Raw genomic sequence first — 24,074 nt, 5'->3', positions numbered from 1 at the left:
ACCACCACCCCGCCCCCAATTCTTGAACCACTTAGCTCATTTCAAGCGAATTTGATACCAAGATCAAAACCACGGTGATACTAAGACCAAAGCAGTTTTATGGGACTAAGCTGCCAAGGAAAGGGAGAGATCATTAAAAACACACCCATCGAGGGGAGGCTCCTAGCTCAACTCATCAATCACCAGAAATCGCACATGATAAAGAGACATTATGAACAACCCACTTGAGAGAAAAAACCTCAGATCGCTGCTTCTACTTTATTAGACACCTGAGAATCCAGCCACGGGACACAAGTCCCTAGGTGGAGCACGCTTCACTGCTTGTTCTGCTGCTAGAGCTGCTCATTTGAAAACAAGCATTAAGAAAGTTTCTCATTCCTTTCATCCGTGTGACTCCTTTGACCTCAATGGATTCCAGCATCTGCATCTATCCTTCACTCTTTCAGGCTCATTTCTTTACCTGATGCCAGCTGATAATGGTTAGGCGGGTAGCAAACCAGATAAGGCTCATTTCTTTCCCCAGTGTTTACCACTTAATGAGGGGCAAACCAGATGAAAACTGTACAGCATAATCTATGTTCACAAGTTTTGCACTTGGATATCCTATGTCAAGAAAAGGTGCTATATGTTTATTAAAGGTAGGTGGAGCCTTTCCCACTTAGTTTCTTTTTCCAGGATTTTTCTAAAACAGCAGGACTTTTTGAGAAAAAAAATATTAAATGTTCAGGAAAATACTTCCTTTGCATTTAGCTTTTCCCCACACATTTTTATTATTTCCAAGTAACCTACCACCTTTTGAGCTAAGACTTGTTTTGTTACCATCTTCTGTTCTCTTCTACATTCTTTGGCTGCTTTTCATGCCTGTTACTTACATCTCGACTTCAAACCAATGCATCTGTCCTGCTCTTAATTCCTGGGAAACAGCTCACAGCTCACAGCTGAGCTTCCCATGTAAATATTTAATTTCTGAGCAGCACCTTGCTCACTGGGTCTCAGGGGTGCACCTACATTAGCACTCCAGATTTTAAGTATGGTGTTGGAGCAAATTTCCTTGCCATCCCCACCAACCACTTTTTGTTGTTGTTGTTGGTCATACCGCTGTGGCCTCTAACAAGCATTCAGATCATGGGACAAAGCTAGAATTAGTCCAAAGTAAAAATTCCCTGCAATGTGCCCTGTGTGGGTGTCGTTTCCTCAGGACCAACTGTTTCACTCTACAAATGCAATTTAACAGCACCTTTTCCAGTCATAATAGACACCACTGAAGACGAGAGAAGAAATTGCCCCAGAATCTCTGAGGAGGATTTCTATAATTTCAATGCATCAGTGTTTATAACTAACCCAAGTGCACCCTCAGCATTTTTTCTTTGCTCATTTGACTTGTTTGCTGTACATGAGGGTGAGTTTGCTGCTGCCTGAGCCCATTTTGAGCCTAAATTGCTTTCCAAGTTCAAGTTCATTAATAACAGTTAGGTTTGAGCTTAATCCAGCTGAATGGGATCCAGTCAGGCTGGGAGGGTAAAAGCTACATTTTTTCTAGGGGAATAAAATACAGAAAGCAAAATATCCGAGAAAGTTTGCAAAATTGAGGTTAGCCCTGCAGTTTGGGAATGTAGAAATGGCACCCTTGTTCTATAAATCAAATCGACTGACTGTATACATGGTTGGGCTGGGTTTTGTTGTCTGCTTGATCTTGCAGCATTGGATCATCACGCATGTGGCGAGTTACACAAAATAATTAAAAATGGGCTGTGAGAAGGCCAAGCTATGATACCAGTACACTACTTCTGTTACACTTGTGACACATCGAGACCTAAATTCTCTTGACTTCACTATTACTGATTCCGACCCTCACTGGACTACAATACCTCAGTGAACAAGGCCAATCTCAGCAATCTCTCTGGGTATTCTTGTTTTTGTTTTGTTTTTCATTTGTCAGTACTGTGCTATTTCTGTGTAATGATATTAATGAAGTTACAAGGCTGAAGACAAGATATGAAGAGACATCAGTATTCTTCAGTGCTACTGCACAGAAAAGAAACAACCTCCTAAAAGCACTTAGAGAGGTTCCTTCTCGGAGGTTTATTGTGTTTTAGATGGAACTAGAGTCTGCAAATAACAATTCAGCAAATCAAATTAATGACATCGAAAGGAATTACAGAGGCATCTGGGTTACACATTCATCTAACCATATTTGAGTTCCCCTTAAATAGCATTTTATGTTTTTGCAAATTGAATTAGACACAATCTCGTAGTGTACATTAGCAGAAATTAAATACTGAACTAGTTCCAGAGAAGCTACATCCCCAACATGCCCCCCAAACCATTTTATTGATGAGTATGTAACAGTTTATGTAGGCCCAACAATAGTCCATGCATCTTTATTGAGATGAGTGAATATTACATGGGAAATAAATCACAAACATGAGTACTCATCATTCTCTGACCTCGTCAGCCTGACCTCCCCAGGGGCCCATGAGGTTAGTTCTGGGTTGCTACTGAGATTCACATAATGTAAAAACCAGACAGGAAAGAGATTTTTTTTTCCTGGTTTCAGTCACAACAGCATACAGTTATGGACTGTGAGCCAGGGAAAGAGCTGAGAGACAGAAACACTCACCGCAGGTTCTTCTCCCGAAGCCGTGCCTGCTCACTGTAGGGCTTATGACAGTTTGGCACAGAGTTGCTATAATTAGCTTGCACTGACTTGGAGAAGTTACTTTCTCTTGTGGCTGGTTTTTTTTTTTTTTGGTTGGTTGCTTTGGGAGTTGGGTTGGTGTGCTTGTTTTTTCAGAAACCATCCATGTAGTCTGTGTTTACAACCCTTAATATCTACCAGCCCAGGAGCACGGAAGGGCAAGAATAACACAGCAGCTGGCCTCCCCTCCTGCTTTCCACCCCTGCACCCAGGTGTTATGCTCACTACCACCAACACTCCAAAATTTAAAAAAATACAAGTCTGTATTATAAGACTCTGAATCAACTGAAGCGAGTGCCTGCCTCCCAGCCGATGATGGCCACAGAGAGAAGGGAAGTGACCTTTTCTGTTTGGAAAGCCACTTGGATATAACTAATGCTCCGTCATATCAAAGCCCTTTGTGCCTCTATTCCGATTTATTCGTTTTGCTTTGGTCTGGATCGTGAACAGACAACCACTGCAAGGAAATACTTAAGCTGGGAAAAGAAAGGGCAGAAGGAAAAAGGTGCTTCAGTCAAACTGTGCTAGTCAAGGCGTTAACTGAAGTGAACTGGAACTGGAAGGTAACAATAAGCATCTGGCATTTAATGTAGCCATAGCGATTTTGTAATTAAAGGAAAATAGCTACTGTGCTGAGGCTGTAAATATCAAGGCACTCTGGCCTACTTATCGTTCTAAATCGCAGACTATTGCCAAGCTGGCAAAGCTATATGGACTTTAATGATAACAAAATAGCTTGTGTCAGCATCCGCTGACTTTGGTAGAGGTGTCTGACAGAAGCGGAGGTGTGCTGCAGCACAGCCTCCGAACCTTGGGCTGGAGGAGCTGCAGGCACAGTAGAAGAAGAGACAAACACTGATTTCTTTGTCCTAGCCATGCCCTGTGAGAGTATGAGAGCCTGAGGGCTTCCTAAGTGCAACGGTTTGTTCCTTGAATGGCATTTTTTTCTTCTAGCGTCTCAGGTGTGAACATAAAATATTTGAAGGAAAGAGGAATTCTAATAATGTCCTGCCAAACCTATTTTAAAACTAATGTGGTCAATATTCTGCTGTTTATATCAATCTAAAGGAATTCAAATCAACACAAGGTTATAAGTAGTCATTAGCTGTCTGACAGTTTTTCCTCCCAAACCTCATTACGGGAATCTGCTCCAAATGAGGCCATTCATGCTACACTGTCTCTTACATAGACAGCTTTGAATTTTAAATGTTTCATTCTCCTTTGTATGCCTCCACATCGCAGCCAACATCTTGCACAAAACCAGCTGTACTCTTGCATTTATCTAAGCAGATCCCAGGTTATGTATCAGAGGAATCATAGAATGATATAGGGTTGGAAGGGACCTCTGGAGATCATCTAGTCCAACCCCCCTGCCAAAGTGGGTCTACGCAGAGCAGGTTGCACAGGAACTTGTCCAGGCAGGCTCTGAATGTCTCCAGAGAAGGAGACTCCACCACCCCCCTGGGCAGCTTGTTCCAGTGCTCTACCACTCTCACAGTAAAGAAGTTCTTCCTCACGTTTAGGTGGAACTTCTTATACTCAAGTTTGTGCCCATTTCCTCTTGTCCTGTCACTGGGCACCACTGAAAAAAGACCAGCCCTGTCCTCCTGACACCTTCCCTTTAAGTATTTGCATGCATTGATTAGATCCCCCCTAAGTCTTCTCATCGTTAGCTCTGTCCACTGTCACTCTCACAATCACTGTCAGCAGATTAGAGTCATATGTACACATCTCCTGGTGGCATTTCTCTACTTGGAAGCCAGTGGCAGTCTGAGTTACATGACCAGACTTCAAACTGAAGCTCAGCTCACACACACTGCTCTGCCACCTCTGCTTTGGGGCAAGTGACCTACATCAAAGGAACAGGGGCATGAGGCTGGGGGAGGAAGGGGCAGCACAAATGTGGCAGATGAGTGTCATGTATGAGCAGGAGCACGCACATGCTCTAGCAGCAACTATGTTTTTTATATTAATATCTCAGGTTGGTGCAATCTAGTACTGAAATACAAACTGGTGGTACTAAGGAAGATTAAAGACCCTTTGTGCAACATGATGTTACACTCACCCACAGCCAGAGGTGGTCCCCATGCTAGAATATCCCAAAAGAGCTGAATAGGAAATCAGATGAAGTGGAGGATTGGGTGGAGCAGGGAGTCAACTCAGCCCTGTGTAGAGCCTGTCACTAGTAGCAGAGCAAGGACATACATCCTCGGAGTGATCCGTGGTGAAAACAAGGAACAAAACTCTAGTAAATTTTTCTACAAAGCCTCATCCACTGCAGTGGGTGGGTGGGGTTAAGTTCAGAACCTGAAAGGTAGAGTCCTCATTTGACCTACAGGGCAGGCACAGGTTAAAAGCAGACTTGTTGAAAACTTTTTTGACTGGGGTTATTCAACCATGAGACAGAAGACTCCCTTTCTTGGCAAAAGCCATGCTATATCTTGCTGTCCTTGAGACAGGCAGGTAGCTTAAGAACCTTGAAGTGAGGCATCATATAAATTGAGCAAGGATTTCATTTTTTTAATCCTACATATATACAACTCACCTGATCACTAAATTTTTTTTTAAAAATTATCTGTATTTTTCAAGTGAACGAAATGTTGGAAAAGAAATCTCAGAAAATGAGGCATTTATATTACAAGACCTGCCACACTGGATGCTAAAAACATAAGGAAGCTGTGCTTTCACTTCTTAGTCTAAATTCATTTCTCAATTCTACTCTAAACTCCATTCATGTTTACTCTTAGCCTTTGACAGAAAACTGGAGCAAAACTTTAAATATTCACTATAAATTATTATTCTCTACATTATTGGTTTTCAAAATAATGTATATTTGTAGAGATTTATTGCTAGCAGCAAATTCAACTATAACTTAACAAATATACGTTGCGGTCCTAAAATGAGTATGCAGTATGAAAAAGCTACTTCTCAAAAACATGTCAAAAGTTTGCTGAATTGTCCAAACTTGCAAATATTTGTGAATTAGTAGAAATGGAAACATTTTTTATTACTGAAATCTTTAAAAAGAACAGCCTGCCACAACAGACACAGGCAATGAGGACGAATGAACTATGTGGCTGCACAGAGTGCACACCTTCTACTCCGGATAATTATTTTAAATGGAAAACAGACAATTTGGACTAATTTTGTCCCTGGTATAAATCTATTAGCATTAATGGTGTTCTGACTACTTGCACCAAACTCAGATTTGCCCATATCTTTTAAAGAGAGAACCATTTAATCTGATCTTCAGGAGAGGGGGAACAAAGTGAACTCACCGAGTTCAAGACAAATGGAGACCGTGAGAGAGAAAAGGTGACCAGATCCTTGCAGGGAGGATCCAATTGCCTCATGGCTTGGGTTGGCTGGACGAGGATGAGAAGTGATTGTGGTAGAAGGTAAAACAAGGGAGCTGGGAAGAAGAAATGAAGAGCAAAAAAAGACTGCTTGGGGAACACTGATGGTGGTCAAAGCTAGAGGCCATGCCTGCAGCCTTTGGGGGCCAGGATACCAGCAGAGTGGAGCTGGATATCTAGGGAACAGGGAAAGGCCCTTCCGTTTTTGGATCAAGGCCAAGCAGCTCGTAGACCAGGCGTTGCTAGCTGAAATACAAAAGCGGGTCTGCGTTGAGGCATACCCAAGGAAAATTCTCTATCAAACACAGTTGGGAGAAAAAAATCTTATCTTCCCTTATGAAGAAAGACTGAGAGAGCTGGGACTCTTTAGCCTGGAGAAGAGAAGGCTGAGGGGAGACCTGATTAATGCTTACAAGTCTCTTAAGGGTGGGTTGAAGGAGGAGGGAGCCGGACTCTTTTCAGTGGTTCCCAGTGAGAGGACGAGGGGCAATGGGCACAAGTTGGAACATAAGAGGTTCCACTCAAATATGAGGAGAAACTTCTTCACGGTGAGGGTGACAGAGCACTGGGACAGGCTGCCCAGGGAGGTCGTGGAGTCCCCTTCCTTGGAGATTTTCAAGACCCGCCTGGATGCAGTCCTGAGTAACATGCTCTGACAAGCTCTGGGTGGTCCTGCTTCAGCAGGGGAGGTGGACTAGATGATCTCTATGGTCCCTGCCAACTCTAAAAAGTCAGTGAAATTCAGTGAATAAAAGTAAATTTAATACAAGCTCTTCCTTCTTCAAGAAGAGAAAAATAAAATCAGCTCAAAGCTAGATAAACAGTTTCTGAACCTAAAACTTGCTAAGGCTGCAGAATTCGTGCTGCTTTTGGGGCCTCTGTCCAGTTTCCTAAGAGCATAGGAGAGTGAGGAGGGAGGACTCCCAGAAAGAGAAACAACAGTTTTGAACAAGTGCCTTTCACCCCGACTACTGGTTCTTCAAATTGTTGTACTGTGGCTGGCTGCTTTGCATGTTAATGATTCAGACATTTCTAGGACTTTCTCCTAAGGTTTCGGGAGCTTTGTCCAGCCTGTCACAAAATGAAAAATTTGAGAATGTAGCAAAAATTATATGTTAGTGGGGATGAATATTTCATTTTTAATAATAATGGAAGACCTCTGGAAATAGCTCTGTAACGGCTCCCTCACAGCCACATGGTTGTTATTGGGGAGTATTTGCTCCTTAGCAAAAGTCTATGTGCTCTGCAGCAGTTCACTGGAGGCAACTATAAACTCCGAAGCTTCTGTATTATGTGCCAATAATTGTGAGAGATTTTCACATTTAACCAAAACAGTTTCTGGGAACACAGCATTAAACTCCCATGTGAGAGATTTTCACATTTAACCAAAACAGGAGCATTAAACTCCCGTTGAGACAGCAGCAATACCAGACTTCTTGCAGTCATGCATTTTTCCAATCTTCTGAGGAAATGATGTCCGGAATAAGATAAGTGTATTTGCCATCATGCTGCTACATGTTTTTCCTACACCTTTTCCTATGTATGACTTCTGTCATAGGTAGCATGACCAGCAAAAAAAGACATCTAAAGCACAGAGCTTTCCAAGGTAGCTTTTGGCTGCAGTTTTGCTTCCAACCATACTATCCACATTCAGACACCTTGCACTGTGTTGAAGCAAAGTGGTTTGAGTCTATGGGACTGGTAAATGGCATTAGACTGGTCTAAGGTGCATTGGTTTTTAGTGGCTCACTGCTCAGAATGAAAAATGACAACGGGTATTCAAGTGTGAGCCAAAATAAATCCATTTTTAAATGGTGATCTCTCTCACTAAATAAAAATTGAAGGACCATACTCTGACAACGGAGTACAGCCACCTACTTATGGCACATCAGGATAGCAATAAGTGACTCACCCGCCCACCTACACTCCAAGGACACCAGGGCCTGATGTCTCTATCACGAAGTTGTCACAACACTTGAATTTAGACATTTTTTCCTACTGCCCACAGTCTGTACAGTACTCACTGCTTGTTCACTTTTCCAGGTCATCAACCACTAAAATATCTCAAGGTGAAAATGAGTGGGAGTGACATTACACACACACTTCCCTTTATTAGTAAGCTTGTATTAATATTTGCTTTAAAATCTGTTTGTTGATAAATGCTAATTAAATACCAACTCAAAGCTTTATTTTGACACTCTCTCGGGGTCTTTTGGACTCCTTAATTTGCGATGCAATTAACAAATCCCACCTAATGTTTTCTGTAAGGTGATTAAAACCACCTTTACGGGAAAAAAAAACAGAAGAGGATTTTATAGAGTGGGAAGAAAGTGGGGAGAAACATCTGGAACACAGAGATCATGAGAGTTCCTAGCTGTGCCATCAGTTTGTTGATGATGTGAAAATGAAGCAGAGCAGTGGCTTTTTCATGTGATGGCCAATGAGCTGGAGAAAATATTCTGTCTGCAAAAAGATTCAAGTACTGATTTGTCCAACAAGACATCAGCCAGTGCTTCCCGAGCTTTCTTTATCTTTTGATGAGCAAGTATCTGCCAATGGCTAGTGCCCTATCTAATTTTACTGTGTGTTACATGGACATGAGAATAAGGGTGAATGTTGTCTGCAGGTAAGAAAAATTACTTTCTTGGTTCACTGTGGGGACAAAGAAAGCTAGTTAGGTGTAGAAGGGAAGAGAAAAAATAATGGATTAAATGGAAGTGTGAAGGCAAAATATCAGATTCAGAGGCTGCTTGTATAATAATAAATCAAATGAGCAGGACCCTATCACTGCAGGGGATTATGATGGAACTGTTCACACTTGCAGAGCTAAGCTGTCTCCTTCATAACCTCCTCCCAAATATCTGATATATCTGATACATATTATGCTCCAAACTATTGGCCAGACATAGCCTGAAAAACTGTTAGGTGGCACAGACCAAAGCATGTTGTTTGGGAACCAAAAGCTGAGCTAAACATTAAGCATCACAGGTGATTATATGCTGGTGCTTTTGCCCAAGCTTTGTTTCTGCTTTGCTTTTAAGCACGGGGGAATCAAAGGAGGCTGAATTCTGCCCCAAAGATTGCATATAGAGTCCTTACACACAGAGAAGCTTGAGGCAGAAGGGAACAGTTTGACTGAACTTTATCCTATCTACATACTTGGTCCATCTGTTTTATCAGTCAAATTGAGCCACTTGATATTTAAATAACATATTCTCACCTAAGTTCCCAGTCTCCCAGAAGAACCTCAAGGCATCGTGTACACTTGCTAAAAGGTAGGCTCTCAGCCTCTGCAATCAGTGACCTCTGCATCGTGGCAATAGCTCAACCCCTTTCATGAAGCATCCTCTATTTTCTGGGTTCTTAGATATTTACTTGGGAGTGAAGCTAATTCCTCTGTATACCAGCACAAGTGTAACCCCCTGGGATCACTCTGCATGCACAGCAGAACCAGAAGTTCCTCTGTCCCTTTGTTAGAGTGAGACATCTTTTCCTCCCAAAATTAGCTGCCCTGTGGAGTCTTAGCACTGAAGCTGAAGGGCAACTATTCAGGTCCAATGGCATTGCCTAATTTGTTGGTCATTTCAGTGTAATCAGCCCCTGGTGGTGGTACCGCAGCTCAGGTCTGGGTGCTTCCTCTTACCACCCTCTCCCCTCATCGACATAGCCTGAACTTTGGGAGCTGAGAAGGGGTTACACTCTTTTCACTGGTTTTAGGCAGAGAACAAAGAAGTATTGAAGGATTTGAACTAGTTTGTTCAGCAAAAGGCAGGTGATAAAAAATAATAATCCTTAAACCCCCAGATACTCAGACTGTGTTATTATTTGAGAATCGCACTTTTCATATAAAAACTAAAGCAGGAATTTAGTCCTGATTGCTTGAAAATGAGTCCCAACACTCCAAATACCATATGGCAAATAAAAAAGACCCAAATGTACTATTTTTCTTCTGTACATTAGAGGGGCTTAGGGAACAAAAAGATTCATTTTTATACGCCTTGCATTAGCGGTCTGATACAAAAATACTCACATTCAGGTAACAGGAAGATAATTTTCTCAGGGTAAGGTAGTATAAAGTGTGTGGAGAATGTGACAGTAAAGATCAGACTACACAGAATGAATGGTGGTGAGGTAAGATATACAGTCTTGGTTATGTTTAAGAGGAACGATACAGGGTAAAGCAGGACGATGAGTTAGGAGGAGGGCAGAAAAAGACCCAAGGCCATGGTGTGGGTTAAGAAGAGTGACCTCTGGAGTGCAGAAAGCCATATTTATGGTATACATGCTGTATGAGGTAGCTTGGTATTGATAGCCTACACCCTGGCAAAGTGTTCATACTCCAGTTGTGGGTTACACTGGGAAAACTCCACTTCTGCTGATAGAGCTTTTTGCAGCTCTCTTGGAAAAAAAAAAATAAAAATCATCCTGTATAAGAGCGCTTTTGCTGATACTTCTTAATCCATACTAGGGGTTTCTGCTGGCACAGCTATGCTGGTTGCAGATCACACTTCAGCACTTCCCTGATTGATGTACATACCTTGCAACAGTTTGTCATGCTGATCCAGCCAAGGTCTGTGCTAGGTGAGAGGGAGTCAGAGGACCAGGCAAGGAGGGTCAGAGAGCAGAAGAGTAGAGAGGTTTTTGCATTGCAACCAAGCAGAGAGTGAGTAATAGCGGAAAGAAAATCAACACAGTAAGAATAAACAGTACTCAGCACGGTTTACTGGCTGGACTTCTAATTTCAGCCATATAAACTTGGAGATTTTTTTGTTTAAAAAAGAAGTCTCTATTTTTCATTGCTTTGTTAGCTGTCTGGTGCTTTGTTGAAAGAGAACGATAAGATATATCCTTTCTTAATATGAAGATATATTAGCTTGTAAAATTGAAAGGCAGCCTGTGCTTGTTGAATGCATGGGTCTTTAAAAATCATGGGCTGGTGCTTCATTACATGTATAAATTGCTTTATTTTGATCAAAACATTGTGTTGCCATTGCAGTTCTCCTCCACCCTTTAAATTTATTATGCTGGCTGCTCTTCAGATTTCTTCTAACTACTGTTGATACACCACCCTTTCACTGGCATTCCTTCTGGTTTCCCACGTGTTATTTATTTAAACCATTAGTTATCTCAGGTCCAGTGTTTTTCTTGCAAGGCATACAGGAGCTCAAGTTGCAGTGTGAAATTACTGTTGTGGCTTAATGAATGTGATTGATTTAACAGACTCAAGCAATACCCTACTGAAGTCTCTCAGATTACAACATCATTACTACACACTATACTATATCTCTATATACTATGCAGAGATAAATCCAGTGTGTGTATGCACAGACTATATGTAGACATACATGTGCATGTATGTGTGTTTATATGGTGTACATATGTTGGGAGTTGTATAGTATATGTGGGCTATTTACGGTCACTCTCAGTCATGCAGGGATTGGTAGCGTTACCCGAAAATGTAAAAGCCCAGACAATAAAAACCTGCTTAAATTAAGGCCAGCAGGGAAGACTGGAGTAAGGAAAGAAACATGGATCACTGACACTTCTGACAAAGCAGAAGCAGCAATCTCCTGAGCCAATAAGCCAGCACAGCACCATGAAAGTATCGTTCATGGGGAACCGGTTGGAAGTTTCAGCTTCTGGACAACAGAGGGGGAAGAAATATCCTTTTTTTTCCACCACTGAGAGTGACTTCCAGATCAGAAGAATGCCAGCACTCATTTTCTGGTTTTCCAAACATGGGAAAAGCTAGTCGATTATAAAAAGCCTTCCCTCCCATTTTAATATACAGTCTTCTATTCATTGCATTAGTGAATGCTGGATTAGAAATCTTCTTTCAGCTGTTTCTGTGACATATATTCCACACTGGTACCTAGCTGTATCTGATGCTTATATACACTCCACTGCCACACAACCTTGACTAACTACTGCTTGCTACACAATAGAGAGATCTACAGAACTGTAAGATGGATTGCTATACCTAAAGAATATCAATTTCACTATTACACTAGAAAAAAAATTTTAAAAAAAAACCAAAACAAAAGAGTGACTCTGGGTCTTTATAGGTTTTCAAACTGTTGGGAAATTCTAGGAAATTCATGAGATCTCTTGAATTGTCTTCAGAAGAAGCCAGATCAGGTCTATTTAGCATTGCAGAAACGCTTGGCTAGATACTGTTGCTAAAAGCAGGGCTTCACTGAAGTTCATTAGCTTTAGTAGGCAAAAGTATGTATTATTTCTTATGGTCAGTGGCATATAACATAAACACAGACAGCAAGTTTGACATATATCACAGTGTTCTTAAAGTATGTGGTCTTTCAGCAGCCTGTGCTTGGAATTTTTAAGGGTGTAGCAAACAACTACTTGTATCTTGGCATTCAGCACTGAATTCGGGTATAGATATTAAAAGCAGAAGTAGTCAGGAGATTGTGTTGCTCTATTACAAGGAATTTTCTACTTTTTGTTACATTATTTTGTAGATAGCCTGAATTGGTCCCAAACCACTCTTTTACTTGAAGTATTTTTCAGAATGCAAGCTACCAAAAATCTTGAATTTGACAGTTTCTCTGCTAATATGAGCAGACACTTTAAGAAGCCTGCAAGCTGCCTGAGCAGCTAGAAGGGCCCCAGGTACCAGAGATGAGTGCTGGGGAGTCAGGGATGCCAGACCTTAGGGCACCCCTTGCCTCTACGGCAAGTGGAAGAGCGTACTGGGCAAACCTCCCCATAACCAGTATCACGAGCCTCATGACAAACCCAGCAGGTACCACAGACAACGCTGACTTAATTGCAGCAAAAGCTCTTCAGGCTATTAGGTTTCAGACAAAGCAGTCAGGCTCAATGAACCAGAATTTTTTCCGATCAGTTCTACTTACAGATGAGTTCTCCAAAGGCGGGAAAGTCACCCTTTCGCTCTCCTGCTGTTGAGGTTTTTTCCTCCTTTTCTTTTCAGATCTTGTTGTTTACAGCCCATTTACAGCATTTTGCATTAAGCCTGGCCATTCTGAGTCAGCGAGAGGCAGGAGACAATCAATCAGCGTTGCCCCAGACCTGCAGCAGACTGAAAGCAGCGGTCGCCTTCCCAGAAGGAGAAAGAGCCTGCAACCACTGCTTTTCTCTGCGTACCTGGCATCCAAGCTGAATGGGAGTCTTGTTTTCACCCTGCAGAGTCACAAAACCCAAAGGCGAATCTGACCGTAGTGACTGGCCAGCAAAGAAACCATGTGGTAATATCAGTTTGCACAACTTTCTCTTCAAGCAATCCTGACTAATGACTAAATAGCAGAAGAGCTCCAACTTCCCCTTGTTAATTCTCCAGTGAAGGCATAGCTCCCCTCAGACAAATCCTTGTAAAAACTCATTCAAGCAGCTCCAATTAGCCTTTTTGGGAGTTTTTAAGAAACCTAGATGTAGCAAAATGTAAGCATGATGGGTTATTAAATATCTCTTAATTTGAAGAGATATCCAATTTGGCATTCAGGAACAATATTCTGAGACAATGTTTTCTTTCTAGAGAGATATGAAACTGAGGCTTTGACTTCATGTGTACAGGAAATCCTACAGCAGCTTCTATACAACTAAAATTATTGCCAAGCGCTGGATGTAAAAAATTACCAGGATTAAAAAAAATCACAGAATTGCTTTAAGAATCACAGTGGTTTCAAAAACATAAACTTATGTCTTTTTATACTCTCCAATTTATTTTCCCCTTCTGGGGTTTCCACTTTCAAGCTTTTTCCATCCCTGCTTTCTTGCCTTAGCGAGCTAAGATTGTTGCAAGATCCCATTATAGAAGGATACGCAGTTTTAGGAACAGCAACAAATATTGTGAGCCTCACCATAAAATAGCAAGAGTTGGCAGCGCCGCAGTGAGGATATTAACTTTTGTGTCCTCCTAAACTGCAGTTTCTATAAATAGCGTCTGTCTGCTTTTACTCCTTCTGCAGTTAATTACATAGATTTTCCTGCATTTCCTCTTTTGCAGTGTGCCCGTGAATCAGTCTGTTAGCTGATGGACTGAAGCAATGCTTATGGGCGTTCCCCAGTAAACACATTTAACAGTAAGCTGTTATATAAAAAAAAAAGTATTTCTGCAGGTGGGGAGTATAGGTGGGTAAGGAGCTGCTTCTCCTTTCCCACTCTAGATGGGAGCAACTTGCCACTGTGTATTTTTCATCAGGTTGTGCCAGGCACAGCTGAGTGGCCAAAGGATCATGACACGGCTGAGGTTTCTCCTGCGTGCATCTCCTATTGTGTGTGCCCCATCCAGCTTAACCTTGTCTTTCACATTGGGGAGCTGGTTGTTCGGTGGTCTGAATTGGCTTGGGCAAGACATTAAGGGGGAAATTTACCTCACCCAGCTTTGGATACCACCAGGGAAACACCTTGCTCTGCACTAGTCATTTATGACTTCTTCTACAGTCAGGAGAAAGTGGTAAGTGCTTTTGAGCATGGGCTTTACCTGACCTGTTTACCTATTGACCCACTTTAGGATTTTCTTGGTGCCCTAGAATCGCCGGACTCTCTCTACCCACTGTGACGGCACTTTTTCAGTTCTTTGAGATCATTAGAGGAAAGTTCCAGATCTGAAAGCTCTAAATGCTAATAAATGGTTCTATATAGTTAGTCCTTACAACTCAAATACTACTGGTCATTAAGTATCTGTAGAGAGTTATTTTCCTCAAGTATCATGCTTATAAGCTAACTACAGCTACCTGAACGTTTTGTTTCTTTATTTTCCAGCCTCTGCTACACCTTGACTAGTTTCTTATCTATTCTCTTACACAGTAGTACAGGTTTCCAAATTCTTTGTCACCAATCCCTGTGCTTCCAACAGGGCCAGCCAGTTCATTTGCCAGGGGAATGCATGCAAACAGGGTCACAGACATGGCGGACATGGCCACTCAGGTGGTGGAGCAAAGGACATGGCACCCCTCTGCTTCCCTAGGCTGACTTCTTTCCACACCAGACACTGGTCAAAGGTACATATTCCACCGTGCTGTGTCCTTCTTCCCACTCCAGCACCCCATGTACCAGGCAGCCTCTCTGTAAATCACAGATCAGGCTCAAGACCTGGGTCGGGCTCATGGTGTGGTGGAGCAACGTGTAGCTGGCAGGATGTGAGATGAAAAAGATTTCAATGAAAGGCATGCAGAACGTGAGAGACTGGCTAGGTCCCCATCACATTGCTCTCACTTTCGAAGGGCAGAAGCTGTTCCTCAGCAATGCCTTACCATTGCACTGGAAAGGTCTAACAACAGGGCTGCTCAGGCCCTGCACAAGGATCCTCTTCCCTTAATGCTGCAATGCTGAACATTCCTCTTTGTCTTTCACACATGGCTCCTGCTCACCTTAGGACCCAAATCTCTCCTCTCTGGCTGCTGAGAAGCCAAGGAATTGGATTTGGAGGCTGCTTCGGGTACGTACATATATATGCCTCCGTGCGTGCGTATGCGTGTCTGTGTATGTATGTATCTCCTGCAGAATGGAAGGAAATGAGGAACGATGCCATTTTGGCTGTTGTCTCTCCTCATCCAATTCTGGCATTTTTAGCAGGCTGTTCACATTGCAAGCCTCTTGCCTTTCTGCTGGTTCAAAACATGTATGCCTGTCCCCTTTATGTAGAGCCAGATGGGATATGTCTCATCTGCAAAGGGCAGAACAGATTTTGTCTGATGTGTGTGGTACCATGTCTTTACAGCTATTTTTATAGTTCTTAAAGTCCCAGATTCTGACAGAGGCCTCTAGGTGGTTCCATAATATTAAGCATATTAATATTAAAATAACTTAGAAGTTATTTTAAAATAACTTCCAAAATAATTTGGAAAAAATGTTCTACATTAAAATATTTGGAACAAAGGTGATGCTTTATGAGAATCAGGAGTAATTTGATAGATGTTTCTGGCAATATCCAACATGAGAAATCTTTATTTTAGGATCATATAAATATTACAAAAGTGACCTAGTAATTTAGACAATGTGTTAAAATTAGATTTGTTTCACCTTATGATGACAGGAAGAAGTTAATTGTTAAAATGGAATAATGATAAGTCCAAACATTCAAAAACCATGACAAGTCAAATCATGAGTTATTATGCCAGTAATCCATTTGGTATCCTTTCTCCTTGTCTATGGGGTTTTCATCCCTAGGGTTCAAGAGGATGTCATTTTCAATCTATTCCACACAACCATCAGGCCAAAGGCACTTTTTGGTCAATGTTATGATTCCCACATACCCACAAAACCCCAAACCATAGGAAATACTTAAAATATAATCAGAGTTGATGGCTCTGAAAAGATGAAAAAAATGGGTATCTCATCTCTGAGCAACCAGTCTGCTCATATAATAAGAACTCAATAATGATTTCAAGCTGTAGGGTGTGTGGCATCTAAAAGCTCAAGTTAATACAGTATCACGGGCTGGACAATCCCATAGTTCCTTCTAGCTTTAAAGAAATGTCATACCTAAAGACTCAGCTTTTAATGGCCTAGGCTATGAAATAGGAGCTCATTATGCATATTATCAGCATAACTGATGCTTAGAACCTCTCTTTTTTCAACTTTAGTCCTTGATCTGAAGAAAATCTGTACAGCTGATGAGTCGAGCATCGGGAAAGACTCTGGGGAGAGCTTGAAACTCAAGAGATATTTGGCATCAGAGGCTGGATTCAGGTTAATGGCAGGAGAAATCAGAGAGCAGATACCCAGTAAAATGCAGAGTGGTTTGGCCAGTGAGATGGAGGACAGTTAGAAGACGGTCTGCAGAGGAAGAGCTTTGCACAGGAAGGAGACAAAAATGGATGGCAGGGATGGCTCAATCGGAGGACAAAGTATTCCTCAGAGATTCCTCAGTTTTAGTGCTTTGCTCCAATGACCCTAAAAAATAGTCCTAGTCCTTGGCTCTTGCCTCCTCAGGCTTTTCCAGTTAGCTCACATTTCTAGAGGGCGGTACTTTGTAGGGACCATGCGTCATCTGGACTGATTTAAGCCAATCTCCAGAAGACCCCATAAAAAGAAGATGCAGGTGTTCGGCCGTTAACAACAAAAGGAACATGCTTGTCATTTTGCAATCCAAAAGCTAGGGCCAGACTTGTGCATGTGTATTTTATACCAGTTGAAAGCTGAATTTGCTGCCTGCCTCTTATTTGCAACCTCACATACTTGGACTGTGTGGGCAGGGAGAGCTCAGATATGAGTTCAGAAACAAACATTTATGCTTTCTCAAACCTTATGTGCACAGTTTCACTTAGAAAGGGAAAGGAAAGTCTAAATTCTTGGGAGTGTCTACATTACTAAAATCTTTGGCTAGCAAAGCCTGCCAAATGCTGTATTTCATAGGCTTTTTTAAATAAGTCTAACTCTTGTTTTTATTTATCATGGATTACACGTCCTCAGGTTTTAATATAAATTTCCAGGACTTTGGATTCTTCATGTGACTGAGAAGTTGTTATAGTCAATGGAAAATTTTCCACTGCTCTGTGATAATCTATCTTGCCTATATTAATAAAAAAAAGCAGTTTAGTAGCAACAGAGAAAGTCCCAGTCAATAATATGAGAACAAGAGTTTTTCAGCTTTTGACTAGTGGAGTGTTGCATACTTTCTACTTTTTTTTTTTTATACTGAAGCTTTGCAAGGGTTGCCCTTGACTCTGGTGTGCTCAAATACAAAGGCTTTAAACTGTTTTGAAAGTAAGGATTTAGCAAACAAACACAGGAATCTTCAGAGGCTCCCACCCAATTGTTTGTTATCTTTCTGCTGCTGTATCTATTTGTAAAACTCAGCTATGTGAGCTGGGGATTACATAAGAACTTTCTACTTCTGTTTAATATATTTAAACCAAGTTTCTCTCCTGTTACTCCTTTGTGGAAGAAAGCTTGTTAGTGTGAACCCTGCGCACTCCAAAACAGAATGCAAGTAAAACAGGTTTTAAAATACAGCCCGCTGGCTTAATAGAACATTTCTCATAGTTACGTGGTTGTAACTGGCAATTTTGGAATATCTGGTGTCACAGGTTCAGCCAATATAACCACGTGTAAGCACAATTCATCCCAGGTTAGGCTCTCTTTCTTCCCGATACACAGGTGTTTTCTTTAAATAAGTAGCTTAAGGGTTATGTGAGCACTTGTCTTTTCTTACCTTGCCTTGAGCACTGTGATTGAAAGTTTAATGTTACAACATACCCGGTCCTTAATACGCTTTCAGTTACTGTTTGCTGAATATACAGTGTGAAACCCTACCTGCACACCATTTCTTATACGGCATCAGAGTGTGGTGGGCTCACGCGTTTCTCAGTGGCTCAGCAACTGGCTTGCTTCCCATCCCAGCTTATACGGCATCAGAGTGTGGTGGGCTCACCCGTTTCTCAGTGGCTCAGCAACTGGCTTGCTTCCCGTCCCAGCACAGGCTCACAAGACCTGGTAGCACTGGTGTCTGCATCATCTTTCTGCTCAGATATGCCATACTTGAGCGGCTCCTGAATCACTTGGCACTGAGAAAGATATTAAAAGTTTGCCTCTGAGAGGTGATGTGCTTTGACATCAGGAGAGAGCAAAGATTACTGTTGCTTCTCCTCTAACCATCAACTGTTGCGTAGACAAGCCAGAGGGACGTCCAGAGAAAAGATGAAGCCTGAATGGAGCTTTAGCTCCTAGGGACAGGGGTGAACCAGAGCCCTACAAAACAGTGGGTCACAGAAGCCAGCAGGCAAGTGGCAAAAAGTCCAGCAACCCACTTTTTGGAGTATCTGCAGCTGACTGCAAGGAGACCTCTGGTGGGTGTCCTCTTTTTCCTGTTTCAGCATTTCTGAAGGAAAAAAGATTTTTGTTCATTCCAGCTTACCCTTGAAGTTAATCTCAAGTGTAAGCAAGGCAGGAACTGGTTAACCAAAGCAAAAAACAAACACAGAAAATTGAAATCGAGAGCTTTTTTTGTCTCGTTTTTCTGTGTGGGATAACATTTTTGTACTTTTTCCCTTATCAACAAAGGAGCAGACTTAGCAAAGAAACCCAGACCGATTCTCTGTTTCCCCCTTGCAGAAAGTAAAACCTTGTTGTTTCCATATTCCAAGAACTGGAAAACCCAGGAAATCCCTGCTAAGTTTGCAGTAGCATCAGAAGAGTTCACAGCAAGATTGGTAAAGGATTTGTGGCTTCATACAGTACTGATGTCAGGCCATGTGCTTTACTAGCATTCACCTAGTCCCTCAGGGCCTGAAAGGGGTTCATAATTATAGAATCAGGGAATTGTCTAGGTTGGAAGGGACCTTTAAGATCATCAAGTCCAACCATTAACCTAGCACTGCCAAGTTACCACTAAACCATGACCCTAAGCACCACATCTACAAGTCTTTTAAATACCTTCAGGGATGGTGACTCAACCCCTTCCCCAGGCAGCCTGTTCCAATGCATGACAACCCTTTCAGTGAAGAAATTTTTCCTAATATCCAATCTAAACCTCCCCTGGTGTAACTTGAGGCCATTTCCTCTTGTCCCATCAACTGTTACTTGAGAGAAGAGACCAGCACCCACCTCTCTACAACCTCCTATCAGGCAGTTGTAGAGAATGATAAGGTCTCCCCTCAGCCTCCTTTTCTCCAGGCTGAACAACCCCAGTTCTCTCAGCTGCTCCTCATAAGACTTGCTCTGTGGACCCTTCACCAGCTTTGTTGCCCTTCTCTGGACTTGCTCCAGTACCTCAATGTCTTTCTTGTAATGAGGGGCCTGAAACTGAACACAGTCTTCAAGGTACAGCCTCACGAGTACCAACTACAGGGGGACGATCACCTCCTGAGTCCTACTCACCACGCTGTTCCTGATGGCCTGTTGGCCTTCTTGGCCACCTGGGCACACTGCTGGCTCATGTTCAGCCGACAGTCGACCAACACCCCCAGGTCCTTTTCTGCCAGGCAGCTCTCCAACCACTCTTCCCCAAGCCTGTAGTGCTGCATGGGGTTGGGGACCCAAGCGCAGAACCCGGCACATGGCCTTGTTGAACCTCATCCCATCGGCCTTGGCCCATGGATGCAGCCTGTCCACATCCCTCTGTAGAGCCTTTCTACCCTCAAGCAGATCAGCACTCCTACCCAACTTGTTGTCTGAGAACTTACTGAGAGTGCACTTGATCTCCTCATCCAGATTGTTGATAAAGATATTAAACATATATTACAGATATTATCTACACACTTTTAAAAAGCAACTACAAACTTCTTCCAAATGGGGGAAGGAAGGATGAAGACATAGCAATGCATTATAATTACAGGCTTTGAGACTCAGAGGTAATGGCTTTCACTTCTTGGTTTTCCAGGATCTTGTAATGGCAGCATCTGAACCATGGGACCCAAGTACTGTCCCCAGAAGATGCCCCAGTCCTGACCTGACCTCATATCAAGACTAGATGTGTATACTTTATGCCTATTTTCCGTGATAACAAGAAACCTGCTGACAAGAATCAGGGGCTTGCTATTGTAGTCAATGTGATCCTGCCTTGGGATATCACAGGATCAGGACCAAGGGTCACACCACAAAATGCAGCTGTGCTACAGTTCAGACACAGCCTGGAGCGACCTGTGTCAGCTTTTTATGCTGCCTGAGGAATCCCATATCCAAAGGGTGTGCTGTTAAATCCCAACCTAAAGTGATGCTGCAAAGCCTCATGCCAGGCCCAGTAGCAATAACCTTCATTATTCCATGATTTGTTCTTTAAACATCTGCATACATTTATTTGCTTGTGACTTTGCACTAAGTCTTTCGATCTTGATTATTCGCTCTTCTGTATTTCAGGTCTATCCATCAGGCTTTCCGTCCTCACCCGCAACTGCGTCTCTCTCCAGAAAGCGTGGAAGGCAAACCTCAGCCGGTTTTCCATCCCTCGCTGGGAAGACCTACCACGAGGGAATAGAAAAATCCATATAAACCTGAACCCAGGCTACAGCACACCGCCACCTGGGCTGGCGGCGCCCAACGCTTTCCATCAGAAACCTCCTTTTTGGTTGCCACCCTTGGGGTTGTCCCAAGCGCCATGTCCGCCACCAACTGAACTGGGGCACCAGGAGGATGCAGTCCGGGGACATCGTGCCATACCACAGAGGTGGCTACAACCCGTGGCGTAGGTTTTTAGTCAGAAAAAGGAGCATTTTGACGTGAGTCAGCCGATAGAAACTCCCGCCGGCTGCTGTTTGGGGGCCTTGGATAGAGGCCGGTGCGGAGCTGCCAGTGCTTCAGTGGAAATTTTTTCCTTTCTACACCCAAACCCCTCTCCTCCTCCTCCCCACACGTAACAGAAAGTCGAAGCGGCCGAGGACGGCGGCCGCCGCATCCCTCCCGGCGCCCTGAGCCGGCCCCGGGGCCCGGCCCGCCAGCGGGACGGGGCGAGGCCGGCGGGAGGAGGAGGTGGAGGAGGGCTCGGCTCGCCGCCTGCCCACGTCCCCTCCCCGGCCGAGGAGGAGGAGGAGGAGGAGAAAGCGAGCGAGGTCCCGGCAGAGCGGTTAGGAGAGGGTTAGAGAGAGCCCTCCTTCCCCCCCCCTTCCCGCCCCAGCACACACACCCCCGGAGGGGAAGAAGAAAGGAGAGCCGTGGCGGGCGGCGGAGGATGATAACTTAGGGCCGTGCCTGGCGGTGGGAGCTGCCCCGGCGAGGGCGGCGGGGAGGGCGGCAGCGATGTCCCAGGGCACGGCCGGGGGAGAGGGAGCGCCCCAGGTGCTGCCGGAGGGGAAGGAGAGGCAGAGGAAGAGGAGACGGAGGAAGAAGGAGAGTAAGACGCGGCTGGTGCGCTCTAGCTTGCTGTTACCTGAGGCCGAGGCAGAGAAGTCCAAGAGGACGGTCCTGGCCAGCAACCGCCTCAAGACCACCAAGTACACGGCGCTCTCCTTCCTGCCCAAGAACCTCTTCGAGCAGTTCCACCGGCTGGCCAACGTCTACTTCGTGTTCATCGCCCTCCTCAACTTCGTGCCAGCCGTCAATGCCTTCCAGCCGGAGCTGGCCCTGGCCCCCGTGCTCTTCATCTTGGCGGTCACCGCCATCAAGGACCTATGGGAGGATTACAGCCGCTACCGCTCCGACAAGGAGATCAACCACATGGAGTGCCTGGTGTACAGCAGGTGAGGCGGGGTGGGTGCCGGGGACAAGGAGGGCTGTGGTGGCAGATGGTGGTGGAGACACGGGCAAGCGGAGGTGTTGGAAGCAGGGCGGCGAGCAGGTCCACAGTGGAGGGCTTTGGTTTCCACTCCAAGCATGAAGAAACTCCCAGTTGCCCCCGGAGCTGGTGTCTCCCATCGCTTTACTCAGAATGGTGGAAGTTCCTGCAGTCCTGTGTCTTCAGGTGAAAAGAAAATCCGCTCAGATCGGTGGGATCTCACAGTAAATCACTGATTTATGAGCAAGCATCACTTTTTTTATATGCTCAGGGTTTGTTAGTGTTTTATGTGTTAAAGGAAGGGCAGCGCGTGGCAAAGTGAATGTAAGCATCACAGCTAGTCAATTACACCACTGTATGGTTTCAGATATTAATTTGGTTATAGCAACATGAGAACTCACTCAAGTAATCTATTAAATCTTCACTGAGCGAAGGAAGGATAGAGGCCAGAGGCTTCTGCATCTGAGTTAGGACTGTGAGGTTTCATAGCATACAAATTAGTGAGCCCAACCTATGTTTGCTTTTCTAAAGAATGAGACAGTCTTTCCACTGAACATTTACTTTTAAGCAAATGCTTTTTGTTTATCGTCTGAAGTGTCATCATTCCCTGTGACTTCACTATTTCCCAGTGCTCATGGATGGAGCGTTAGGTCATTTCTTCAGAATATATATTTTTTTTTAATGATCTGGGCTATACATTTAGAGCATAGCCTTGGTATCCCTAAATCAGACAGAAATTACTTTTGCACCAACATTTATGTGCTCAGAATCCAGCTTTACAGAATTTTTGGTTTCCTTTTCTCTCAGTGCCAGATAGTCGTCTTGTAGTAGCTAAGGCTAAGGTTTTCTGGGGACTGAGAGAAGCACATATTTTCCGAGAAAGCAGACTTGAGTTCTCTTTCCGATGCTTCTAAGTCTAACAGAAACGAAACACGTGCCAAGAAGCTTACACTCTGATTCCACAGGCTGGCTGGGAGGGGTCCTCTAGGCTGACGTAAGCACCGAGGCAGAGAGCGGCTCTCCTATTGCAAGAGAGGCATGTGGAGAAAAAATAAAATGCTAACAGGAGCTCAGAATAGGCTGCGTTCTCAACATCAGCAGACTCAGCTTTTTGTTTCACAAACTCACATCGCATAAGAAATCTCACCCTGGGATATTCCCCCACCGGGTAAGTGTACATGTGTGGGAACACAAGTGAAATGACCTCATTTTTGTAAACTAAACCAAAAATAGTCTACGCAAACCACACACGTAGGCATCACTAACCTAAGGCTGTGCCTAGCACCTTGCTTGCCTGTAGTTGTCCTTAAATCTGAGTACTTGTGACATTGAGGGAGATGGGTGGCAGGAAGGCTAGTAAAGGACTATTCTTGCAGTTAAGTAAAATAGTGCTAATAAGGATGGTTAATCTAGCCATTACAAAAAAAAATCAGTTCAGATAAGGTCTCATGTCTCCTATGTTGAGAAGAAAAAACAAGTGCTTGTTGCAGAAGCTGTTCAAAATATTAACAAATACTGGTACTGGGATATTAATTCTGGAATGCTTCTCCCCCCTGCAATTTTCCGTATCCCTCTCTGCTGCCAAAAAAATAGATGTGACTATGAGAAAAGGTGTACCTTTGGTGTTAATATCACTTATGCTCTTTTGGGAGTGCCAGCAGTGCCCTGCCCTTTGAACTGCTCACGCTGTGCCCAAGTCAGAATTGTTCCTTTTCACTGCAGAGTTTGGATTACTGTTGAGTGACACTTACACAGATTAATTTGGGAGTAGTGTGCCTTTGCATCAGCATCAAAGGCACTTGTCGGACTAATCCCTGTGGAGCAGCGAACGTGGAAGCTTAGGAACTCCGTCACCTGTTGAGGCACAGGAGCTGGGAGGCACTTTCTGGCT

At 43.6% G+C, this 24,074-nt stretch overlaps 1 protein-coding gene across 1 annotated transcript in view; it reads left to right on the top strand.

The window, feature by feature from the left end:
- Nucleotides 1-21,569: 21,569 nt before the first annotated feature.
- Nucleotides 21,570-24,074, top strand: part of ATP10A (ATPase, class V, type 10A) — a 114,853-nt gene continuing 112,348 nt past the window's right edge. The window contains exon 1 of the mRNA XM_014960412.1: nucleotides 21,570-22,148. Coding sequence (XP_014815898.1) covers nucleotides 21,709-22,148 — 440 coding nt within the window. The 5' untranslated portion in view covers nucleotides 21,570-21,708. The remainder of the gene's footprint in view (nucleotides 22,149-24,074) is intronic.

Source organism: Calidris pugnax, unplaced genomic scaffold (assembly GCF_001431845.1).
Source record: "Calidris pugnax isolate Ruff unplaced genomic scaffold, ASM143184v1 scaffold188, whole genome shotgun sequence".
Classification (NCBI taxonomy): Eukaryota; Metazoa; Chordata; class Aves; order Charadriiformes; family Scolopacidae; genus Calidris; species Calidris pugnax.
The sequence above is the reverse complement of the archived record's forward strand: the minus strand, read 5'-3'. Positions and strand labels throughout refer to the sequence as shown.